Raw genomic sequence first — 12,550 nt, forward strand, 5'->3', positions numbered from 1 at the left:
ATAATTATCTTCCTGCTTGTTTTCTGGCTGCAATGAATGGTACCTTCATGAGAGCTCCCCCTTCAGGGCTACATTTTAAATGAGAGTTCCTTTAGAAGTACGTTCATTTTTACCTTCCCCCATCCCCAAACATGTTTAACTCAGTAACATTCATTGTGTATTTCTTAGGCAACATCATTTTATAAATGTCAGCATGACTGTTTTCGAATTGTTAGACTATCTCTCTAGCCATCTCATCTTATAGTAAGCATATATTCATTTGCTTAGAAGGTTAACATACATTATTCAAAACTTTTTTTTTTTTTTTAGCTTTTTTCTCATTGTCTGCACTCCTTTTGTGCTTGTTTAGATTCTGACTGCAGCTTACTTGAGGACAAGTAAGATGTCTGCTTAATTTTATTTTTAAAAAAGTAACTTGGAGTATTTAGGACAGTGTTTCATGCATTTGGTAAAATGAACTGCTAAAATATTTTTTGTTTTTCATTTTTTATGACAAATATATTTTGGACTTTGACAATTGGACTTTGACAATGCATACTACTTTTCATTTACTTCTGTTTAGAAATGTCATGCTATAATTGTAGATTTGTGCCAAAAAGAAAAGTCTTTTCTCCAGTAAAAATTACCCATTCTTGTTGCTTGCTATTTCTAAATACTTGCCAACATTCTATTTTGTTCTTTTCTCTTACAGCCAGCAATCAGCAGAGGACCTTGCCCGAGTGCCTGCCAACTCCACTAGCAATATCTTGAACAGGCTATTGGTCAGTTATGATCCCAGGATAAGACCAAATTTTAAAGGTTTGTTCCCCCCCTCCCAAATATCTTCATTCTTTGCAGTTTAAAATTAATTTGGTTTTCTGAAATCATTTATTTATAATATTTAAAGTAGTAAGATTTTAAATTGACATGTAACTGTTCTGTAACATACTTAGATTCAGAGCAATTTAATGCCAAAAATGCTCAAAGATGAACAAAATATTAATTCAAATAGTTTATATGGTTTCCAGCTTTTTTTTTTATGGGTATGTTGTGAATTAATAGCTAATTTCTGTAATGGGTTTTGTAAGTACTTAGTGTTCTTAACACTAGTGATTTAAAATTTAGGTTCTGCATGCAGAGCTGGCTTTATTCCCTGACACCAAGGTTATGGTTTGTAGGAGAGCGGCCATAGACTCACTTAGGGACAAACTACATTTCTGATATGTATTTAGATTCTTTTTTTACTTTTTAAAAGCATTTTACATTGATTAAAAATTTCCTCTACTCTTCAGCTAAAAAAAATAGCTATCTAGTTTTTAAAAAACATTTTGTGAATAAAAGTGACTATGCTTTCTACAACATTGATTGTTTTTACTCCAATAAAATACTATAGTTTATCGCACTTTTAAAAAACAAAATTCATACTTACAATAAGAGTCATGAGATTGTATAGTTGTGCAAACTTTCCTTTTCTTTTCCTTTTTTTTCCTTTTTCTTTCTTTTTTTTCTTTTTTTTTCCTTTTTCTTTCTTTCTTTCTTTTTTTTTTCTTTTTTCTTTTTGGTCCCTGGATGAATTAGGAAAAGCTGTATGAAAAATTCTTCTCCGGAAAACTGTAATCCTAAGGACAGGTATTAATGTAGATCAGATTAACATTATAAAGCTTGATTTCTTTTTCCTTAACAGAAAAAAAATAGTCTGCAGCTGCTTCTAGTCAACTGAAGTTATACAACTATGTTGTAAAAACAGGGGTTTTTGTTCATTACCAGAACCTATTCAGTTACTTTCAACAACAGCCATGGTCTGGATTGTCACATGTCTACCATATATTGATTCACCACCTGTTTTTCATCAGTCAGGGTTATGTGGCTGAAAGGCTAAATTCACATTTTCCCTTTGTTAGCCCAACCAGCAGCCCTCAATGAATAAAAAAAAAAAAGAAAGAAAGAAAGAAAGAAAGAAAGGAGAAGAACTTTGCAACATTATACCCTAGTTCTCACTCCATGAACTTTCAAATTATTTTCCAAAAGGTCAGGCAAAAATCTTTATAATAACTCTGTTATGTGTCTCACTTTGCATTTTTGTGAATTAAAAATAAAAATGTAACAGTTGTAAGTACAATTTATTGAATACTGCTTGACCCATTAAAGTATGAATTTGGGATGATTATAAAAATGCAAAAAATTAAGCCTTATTTTTTAAATAATGTTTTTTAAAGAATAACTCACATTTTCTTTAATGAGTCATCAACCAATTTAAAATTTTTTGAAAGGTAAACATATTTTTCAGAGTGTTTACAATTTAAGAGATAAATATATCTGAAGAAATAACATAAACTACAACTTAACTTGTTTCTGATTTGTACTATGATCTCTATTTAGGAAAATAAGTTAATAGTGTTGCGAACATGGTATACTGAGACCACTGATTTCTAATATTGCATCCCATGTAGACTAGGAAAAAATATGAAATCAAATGCATAAACCATTAAATATGAAGATTTTGACCAAGATTTTTTACACCTCCTAAATATATACTCAATTTTTATTTACAGGTATTCCTGTTGATGTAGTAGTCAACATTTTTATCAACAGTTTTGGATCCATTCAAGAGACAACAATGGTAATATTATAATTAATATTGTAATTATAAAAATTTAGACTAGAGCATAGCGAATGTAATATTAAAATTAAAAAGTACCTAGTAAGTCTAAGGAAAAATGCGTGTTCTCTCCTAGTATAAAATAATCCAATTCCAGGATTTTGTTAAATCAGTGCCTATGCATTAATACTGGATTAAAATCTACAGACTTAGAAGAATTACTATACTCACTCTGAACAATTAATTGGATACCACATGGGGATAGGGTTCATGCAATTAATACTCTGTAGCAAAAAAATTTTCCTAATATGCTTATATGTATGAGTATTAAAAATATTTAAGCATTCATCATTCTTTTTCCTTTCAGTATCCAGAGAAGAATCTTTGTTTTCTCTGTGGTGCTAATTTCATGATGTGTGGAGGAGAGAACTGTAAAAATAAAAACTTATTTTCATAAAATATGGCCATGGATTTCCCTGAAAAGATTATGTAACCAGAGGAAAGAGCAAGGAAAAGCAAAAGAGAGGTGGGAAGATAGTGACAGGCTGGCTCCTGTCTTGAAGGAACAGAAAAGAAAGGTTTAAGGGAGTAGATGCTATCCTTGATGAGTTTGCCTTTAGGGACAAAGTATGATTAGATTTCCTGAGTGATGTGTGATGTGATTACCCTCAGATCAAAAGACATTCAATAAAGTCTACTTGCTTTTTAATGTCTTAAAATGTAAATGCGTGCCCTTTTTGAAAAACCGCATGCTGAAATGGTACTTCAGATACATCAGGAGAAAGAAGGCCCAAGTGTTTTGTTGTTTTTTGTTGTTGTTGTTTTGAGACACTTGTATTTTTCTAAAGTAATAAAAGATTTGGATTGAAAGTCTAGTAATAATGCTTAGAGCACTATACAGTTATTCAAGAAATACCTTAGACAAGAGAAAGAATGATTGAAACTATTCCTTTATTCCTAATAGCAGAAGTGTGCTACAAAAAACAATTGTATATTGCATTTAAATTGTGATGCCTATTTTTATCTCTAATTGTGATGAGAATGTCATCTTATTTATTTTTTATAGAAGCATGCATTTAGACTCTGAATAATTGATTTTCTTAGACAACGTATAAGTATTTTTAGAGAATTATTTAAAAGAAAATTTCGGAATCAAGTCCAAAATGCACTTCCAGTGATTTTTTTTTTTTAGTTCATTTCAATAACTTAGGCATACAGTACAGATCAGTAAAAGACAGCTTTGAAATATAATAAAGATTACTATATGTCACTCAGGAGGCAAGTGTAGCACTCATGAATTGAAAATATAATTAGTCTATCAAAGCACTTCACTTCACAAGAGTAAGCGATGTCATTTTCTCAAAGTGAAACTATAAAGGTTGTTGTTCTGGTCTCTACATTCTTCTCTATGCCATATTTTATCTTTCATGGCACCACTGCACTAATCCTAAAACACCACTATCAAGATGTTACAGTCTGTTGGAAACATCCCCAACTCTGTTTTGCATTTGAGGACAACTAATGCAAGAATTTTTTTTTTCTCGTGTTTGTTAAGTGTCTGATATTTGAAAGCTTTCAAATATCAGACACTTAAACTTTTCTTGGTCCCATCAGTAGTTACTTGGTTGCATCAAGTTGAAAACACAAGGAAATAGGGATGTTAGAAAAATGGAAAACTTTTTTATAGATTAGTTGAGGAATATAATAAAATATTTCATAATTTTTAATATATCTTCAATTGTTCTCCTGAACAGACTCATCATAGTACTAGCCCAAAGTATTTATTGTTGGGACCAGATTCAACCAATTCTCATATGGAGTCTTTGCCCCCTTTTATTTATCCCTGATCTCAACCTCTTGTATTCTATTCAGAGCCTTTTATGGCTATTTTGACTCACTTTATGCCCCCTTTTCAATCCACGTTGTTCATCTCATTAGTTATTCGTTAATTAAATCTGATAGCTTCTTTACAGTAATTATCATACTTTTGTGTGTATTCTTTCTATTCTCAATGGACTATAAATCTCTTAAAGTCAGGAGTAATGTATTCTACTTCTTCATTTTCCATAAAATACAGAAGGCCATAGGCACTCAATAAAAAGTGTACATAAATAATTATATTAGCTAATATTGATTAAATAAATGAACAAATAAATTTTGCTATTTGATTAGCACAAAGTGAGTTAAAGTAGCCATTAAAAAGTTGGCAGAAAAAAATGTAAACACTAGATTCATATTGAACATTTATTTGGTTAAATAAGAGACTGAATAATGTTATTATTGTAATCTTAATTTTTGAAATTTTAGACATCTTTATCCAGCATAGTCAGATCATTTATATTTGCTGTTTCTTTTGCTGAAATAATCTGGATAAAAACCAATCTGCCTTTCACTTCGTGTTGTGCAGCCACAGTCTAAAGGTTCAGAGTCAGAGCCACACTCAGCAAATAGACTTAAATATTCCACTTCGTCAAAGTATTGGTTTTTGCTTTCTGCAATGTTTATTCATACATCTCTACAGAACAAAGTTTTATATATGTGTCTTTTGAAGCTACTATATTTTATAGATTTGCTCAATCTTTTCAAAAACAAATGCTCTGATAACTTATTGCTTAATAAGAAAGTCATAAGCTATTATAGATATGTAGATAACATTAAGATGTCATCTAAGGAAAAGAAAATAGATCTGAGATAAACCTCATTCTTTATCACCTGTTACAAATACTGGTCAGTTGCTCAGGAAGGCAACTAAAAACATGTATAGATAAAAGATACATCATGAGAAAATATTTCTTTTCTCTTTTTTCCAATCTCCTAGGGCGAGCTTATTATTCCCCCCCACCACCACCCCAGATTATTGAGGTTTAATTGACAAAAAAAAGTAAGATATTTAGCGTATGTGATGATTTGAAATACATCTAAATTGTGAATTTCCTCCCATCAAGTTGACATATCCATCACCTCATATATTTATGATTTTTTTGTGTGAGATCATTTCAGTTCTACTCTCTTAGCAAATTTCAGTTATACAACACAGTGTTATCAACTATAGTCGCCATGATATACATTAGATCCTCAGACCTAATTCATCTTATAACTGAAAATTTGTACCCTTGTACCAACCTCTCCCTATTTTCCATATCTCTAAGTCCCCGACAACCACTTTGCTAATGTTTCCATGAATTTGACTTTTTTTTTTAAGATTCCACATATAAGTAGTACCATAACATGTCTTTCTCTATATGGCTTATTTTATTTAGCATATCTTCCAGATTCATCGATGTTGTTGCAAATGATAGAATGTCTTTCTTTCTTTCTTTCTTTTTAAGTCCTAATAATGTTCCATTATATAAATACACTGCATTTTCTCGATTCATTCATCTGTTGATAGACACTTACATTGTTTCCATACTTTGCTATTGTGAATAATCCTTCAGTGAATAAGGGAATACAGGTATCTCTTCTAGATAATGTTTTTGGTTCCTTTGGATATATACTCTGAAATGGATTGTTGGATCATATGGTAATTATATTTTTAATTTTTTGAGGAAACTCCATACTGTTTTCCTTAGTGGTTGTACCAGTTTTTATTCCCACCAATAGTGTACAGTGGTTCCCTTTCCTCTATATCCTCACCAGCATTTGTCATATCTTGTCTTTTAGAAGATAGCCAGAGAGCATAGTTTTTAAGAGCAAAACAAAAAGCCTCCCAAAACAAGAGTTTGGAAAAACAGAGAGCAAAAGATTTGTCTAAATACAAGATCTATGTTCATGAAAACAATATTGTGGACAGTGTGTGAGTTATGACATTAGAGAGGCTTGCGCTTGAATTGTATATTTGATGTGCTATGCTTTAAAAAGTGAAAAAATTACAGCTCTCAGTTATAGTGACTTTGGTTTTCATGCATTTGCAAATTAATGTAATATTTCACAATGGAATCTCGTCTCAAAGAAAATGCTAAAGAAAATGAACCATGTATAAGTTTGTTAGTAGCCCCCTAATACAGTTGTGGTTTTGTCTATTAATAGCCCACTAGAATTTTCCCTTACAAAGATCTGCTGAAATAAAGGAAGTCCTAAAATCTGGGAAGCTTCATTATTGCCTGACGATTTCCTCTTCAGTTCAAACCTTCTTACCTCAACTGGCAGTTGATTATTCCAAAAAGTATAATGTAAAACTCAGAGATTGGGGGTGGATGTAACATGAGCAGCTGCAAGTCCAGTGGCAGACAGATGCAGGGCAGCTTCTGAAGGTAGAGGACAACCTATTCCTCCAGCACATAAGGCTGATTATCAAACCGAGACACATTCAAGGGTATAGGTATTAGCATCACTGTCAGGGAATTTTAACTGATTCTACTTGGAAAACATTCCTTCCTGCTTATTTATTTTTTAAATTCAAATGCCAACTATTGCTGGCTAAAGATTGCATATGTGACAGTTTGGTAAAAATTACAGGTTACCGGATGAGCTATCCTATCAACAATACAAAATATAGATGAACTGTTCTTAAAATTAAAATATCACTAATGAAACTTAAATAGTTTTAGTGTCTTGTTGTGAAATGTTTATTGCCTTGAAGAGATAATTTAATTTGGGTGTTAATTGGTACTGAAAATTTTGGAGACCATCCGTTTTCCAGATAATGGCTAATAGTCATTTGGAATGAACAATGAGTAGTATTTGTTACCAAGTTCTCTAAAAACAATTAAGTAATTGCCCATTGATAAAAGAAGTCTGTTTCTGATGGGAATTGATTCATTGCAATAAAAGACAGAGTTATAATTATTGTGATTGAGTAATTGAAAATGAAAATAAGTAGGTTTCAAAGATATAGAGTATTTGAGATGCCAATAACTAGCGATCATTTAGAAACATTCATAAAACATTAACCGAAGCATACTAATGAGCTTTTGTCTTTTAATGAATTTTGAACCCAAACTGTTAATTTAAATTGTAAAATATTAGAGCATTCTTAAAAGATATATAAGCTTGCTGCAACTTGTGTTGAATCATAATAGAATATAGCTACATAGCTAATAGAAGAGCATCTTTGAGACACTTTCATAATGAAATAATATGACATAATGATCAAGAATGATGTAACACAGTAATCAATTTCCAATGTTTCAGTGATGCTCATTGTAATATATCTTTGGAATTCTACTAAAAAATAATCTTAAAAAGAAGGATTACAGTAGAGACTCAAAGCTTATGCTGCATATGGAACTTACATTAGTGTGCTGAAAGCAAGAATTCAGGAGATGCTCAAAAAAACATTTTAGCATTATTTCAAGATTTGGGACCTAGGAGTGGATTACTGTTCAAAATAATTGTAGGGGGTAAAAAAGAATGATTGTAAGTTGACCAGTACAGTACAAAGCAAACCAAATGTGTTACGCTATATGCAAAATTTTTTGAGGCAAAAGTATATTATTCATTATTACTAACATTATAAAATAATAATAACAGCATAAAGGACATATCCTAGTAAGAAGAAACACTTGTTTAGTGCTTAATAAGGCCAGGTGACTTCATGCACTTTATATATATTATCTCATTTAATTCTTATAAAAGCCCTATGTTGTACTATATTATCTCCATCTTATATATAGGAAATTTTGTCCTCTGCAGTCATCTTTGGTGTTATACCCAAAAAGTGTTGCCAAAATCTTGAATGGCTTCCTCATTTATTGAAAGCGTTCAGTTTCATTGTACTTGATCCTCTAAGGTAGTTGTTGCTGTTGACTGTCTCAAAGTTTTGCCCCTTTACTTTGGTAAAATCACATTCCCAGGGTTTTCTTTTTTTTCTCAGTCTTCTAGCTTGCCCTTTAAATGTTTGTCATCCCCAGGGTTAATTTTTTGCCCTGAATTCTCACTCTAACTAGTAATATTCCTTTGTCTTGATTTTTTTTTCGGGAATGTTTTCAAGGATCATTCACGTTGTAACATGCATCATAATTTCATTCCTTTTTATGGCTGAATAATATTTCATTATATGAATATGTATATACTACATTTTGGTTGTCTGTTTATCTATTGATGGATACTTGGGTTATTTCCACCATTGGTTACTGTGAATAATGCTGCTATGAACATGGATGTGCAAGTATCTTTTGTAGTCTCTGCCTTCAATTATTTTCGGTATATACCTTGGGTGGAATTGCTTTACATCCTTGTAAGCGTTTGTTGGTGTCAGTTTTCTGGATTTTGGCCATTCTAATACATGTGTCATCGTATCTTCTTGTTTTAATTTGCAATTCCCTGATGACATGATATAGAACATTTTTTTCATGTGTTCATTTGCCATAAAATCTTTCATAAGGTGTCTGCCTGTTAAAATAATTTGCTCACTTTTTAATTGGGTTGTTTGTTTCCTTGTTGCATTTTAAGAGTTCTTCGTATATTTCTTGGTCTTGATTTTAACTCCTATCTTTTCACTGATCACTGTAAAACCTCTGTCTCTTGCTTTTAGTGATGATACTCTTTTAGTGATGATATTGGTTCTGCCATTTTCTATATTTTCATGGTGATGCTTTTGTGTTGTTGATGAAATGCTTAAGAAACAATGACTTTTTGCCTCTGTCTTTAATCCTGCCCTTCTTCGACGCCACCATCTGCCAAAATTCTGCCCACTCTTCAAGAACCTCCTTAGACACATTCTACAGCCTCTACTGATCCCCAGTTTCTGAAGTAATCATTTATTCTCTCATTAAACACCATCATCCTTAGAGTCCTTATCAATTATTTTCTTACTTGTTTAATCATCACTTCCTGAGGGCCTGTAGCTCAAGTTTTTTTTCCTCCTGGAATAATAGCTCAAGTTTTTGTACCTCCCAGACAAATAGCTCAGACTTTTGAACATAGGAAGCACTTAATGCGTAACTGTTGAATGAATGAATAAATGAAGGAAGGAAGGAATGTTTAACAACACAGAAAAACCAATTATTAACAGAGCCTCTTTCGTAAACATTAAATTTAGTCTGGAACATAATTACATGCAGATATTTTATGTTGTTAGTTCATAAAACAAGTTTACCATTGTTAATCAAATTATCTTGAGTGAGATATGAATAAAAGTCCAGTAACCTAAGCTTTGCTTTCTAGTACTGTGTTGTATTGATCTCTGTATGGCTAGTAGCTACCATAGAGCTTGATATCTAATGCATGAAAAAATGCTTTTTAAAAACCTTTCAAAGAATTAATAAAATTAATGTTAGTTTAGATGTTTAGTAACCAATTAAAACTTCTAGGCAGCATCTTTTTAGCAACAGGCTAGGAATGCTGTCAGTTGTAAATTTTGGTCATTTCAAAGTGGTGATAATAGATATATGATAATGTTAATAAAACATATAATAAGATTAGTAACTTTCTTGAGTACTTTTTTTGTGCCAGGTTTTATGCTTTAGGTAAAGCGTCTCACTTAATTCTTTTGAATAACCCGGGACCGTTTTTATTGACAAGGAATTTGAGGCTCAGGGAGGTTAAATAACTTGCCTTAGGCCAAAGAGCAGGACATAGTTCAGACCCAGACTTGCCTAACTTCAGTGACCCTTCACATCTCAGCATAGGTGCCATTTCACTAGTTACTGTTGCCTAATCTTCCAAGTCTAGATCAGACGTCCCATTGCAAACTATTTCCTTTGATTTCGCTTTTTTCAAATTGTTTTATACTTTACTGAGGGTCAATATCTCTTACAGTTCTTTCTGTGAAGTCTGGGAGTACTCACAGCTGTATCCTTGTTACCCAGAGCATGAAAAGGAATATATGGCTAATAAGCAATTTCTGAATTGAATGAATGAGCTGAGCCACTCACCTAGGTATTTAGGAGGAATTTAAATGTTTTTCAAAAGAAAATTGATGAACTCTGTGGCTGGATTCTTAAGGATGTAAAGTGGAAAGAAAACTAATTTATATAGCAGGTACTGTATTAATCTTTTACACTGAGTATTTAATTACCACTTAAGATATTGGTATTCCTACTTTTTTATATCAGAAAACCGAGCTCAGCGAGGTTAGGAAACTTGCTCTGGGTCAAAGCTTCTAAGATTCAGAGCTGAGCTTTGAATCAGGACTTTTATATTTCTAAGCTCATGCTGACGCCATTATACTAGGCTTTATGATTTGATTAATATAATTTTTTAAAAAGTTATTTATGATGGAATGTAGAATAAAAAGGGGGTTGAGTATAAATTAAAACATTCTTATATCATTAGTAATTTCCCCCATATATAGGTTTTATTTTGTCAGGGCCTTTAATACCACGTAGGACTATTTAGGGTTTTAATCAGCTTTCTTCTGGTTAAAATGCTTTGAACTTATTAACTGATAAATGATATAAATATGTTCTTGTGTAGAAACATTGATTAGACTTCAAGAAGAATTTAGAAAAATTAACTTCATATGCAGAAACACCATTGCAGTTGCTATAAAAACTTAAAAAGAAAAATAATTTTGCTACATAATTTTAGATGAATTAACCACACCATTTTGAAAATAGATGGAACACAGAATAGTGCTCCCCAAAGAATGTGCTCATGTATGGAGATTTTAAGGGGAATTCAGTATAATGCAGGCCTAGTTTCTAAAGTTCCACCCCAAATGTTATAGGATGGTTTATGTTTTAATTATGCAAAACATACTGAACTTAAAGATTAAAGTGTTGCTTTAATTTCTATCAGATATCTTGAATGTTATTATAAAATATTTATATAATGTCTTTAGAAATTAATTACGAAAAAGCAAACTAATGCACATTCCAAAATGTAGTTGTTTTGATCTAGATAAAGAATACGAAAGTAATTGTAATATTTATGTCTATACATATATTTAACATTCTATTAAAATAAGAAAACCTAACATTAGTCTAAAATAAAGCATCCTGAATCTAGAAGCCACATTGGCAAAGTCGCTTATGAGCTGCATCCAAAAACTGCTGACTCTAGTTAAGTAGTTGACAATCTCTCACCTGTTATTTCATATATTTTCATCTATCCCTATTTCCATAAAGGATTGAGGTCTATAAAAATAATAACAAAAATACAATGAAATAATTGAAATAGTACTATGTGTGCAAGAGCCATACAATGATAGTCACACTAGGATCTGAGAGTTAAATTAATTCAGTTGGCTATAGGATTTAGCTTTCAGTTTCCTAGGTGCCAGACAGAAAGAAAAACATGACGAGATACTTATGTCTTACTTTCCAGTAATAGGAAGCGTATAAGAGCATCAAGAGAACATTTTCATAATATAAATTCTGAAAAGTACTTGTATTTTTGTAAAGCACTTAGACCAAATATGACTGGCATATAGCAAATACTCATATAGTGATAATATAGTAATGGATGCAAATAAAATGAAAAATTAAGTAAGTAAAAAAGAATTCATCTTGAGTATTTTCATATAATGATCATTGACCAAAATAAGGAGCCATGTCTTTAGTTCAAGCTTATAATAGATACGTGGGCAATCTCATCTGCTTAGTTTTTAATACTGATCCCTGATAACAAATTAAGGACATAGTATTTTACTACAATATTGTGATTGTGTATTTTAAATACCACAGTTTAAAGATATAATTTTGATCAGTTATGTTAATAAGACACAGCATTAGAGAAGACAATAAAATAGATTTTACTGAACGTACATTTAGAATACCAAAAATTTTGGCAGATCATTACAAGAAAGCTTTTAGTAAATAACTTGAAATTGACTACTGCTGACTACTCAAAATAAAATCAAGTAGATATCAACCATGTGCTTTAGCTGAGGTAGCATAACTGGTATTTTATTAGAAAATGATTGAACTTAATCAGTATTCCATTGCAAGTGAAGGGCTATGCATATTTGTGTGGAATAGATAAAAACCTTTTGTCTACTAGAAGGCTTACCATATGAGGTAGATAGTCATTTATCTTGGATATGTTTGGGTTAATTTTTGTAGTCACAATCACGGTCAGACACAAAGT

The 12,550-nt window shown here is 31.5% G+C and overlaps 1 protein-coding gene across 2 annotated transcripts in view; it reads left to right on the top strand.

Annotated features, from left to right (window-relative positions):
- GLRB (glycine receptor beta) overlaps window positions 1–12,550 on the top strand; it is a 48,869-nt gene that overhangs the window by 17,255 nt on the left and 19,064 nt on the right. For both annotated transcript variants that reach the window (XM_016138673.2, XM_016138674.2), the window contains exons 3-4: window positions 692–798; window positions 2,532–2,599. In XM_016138673.2, coding sequence (XP_015994159.1) covers window positions 692–798; window positions 2,532–2,599 — 175 coding nt within the window. The remainder of the gene's footprint in view (window positions 1–691; window positions 799–2,531; window positions 2,600–12,550) is intronic.

The sequence above is a fragment of the Rousettus aegyptiacus genome, unplaced genomic scaffold (assembly GCF_014176215.1).
Source record: "Rousettus aegyptiacus isolate mRouAeg1 unplaced genomic scaffold, mRouAeg1.p scaffold_m13_p_16, whole genome shotgun sequence".
In the NCBI taxonomy this organism is placed as follows: Eukaryota; Metazoa; Chordata; class Mammalia; order Chiroptera; family Pteropodidae; genus Rousettus; species Rousettus aegyptiacus.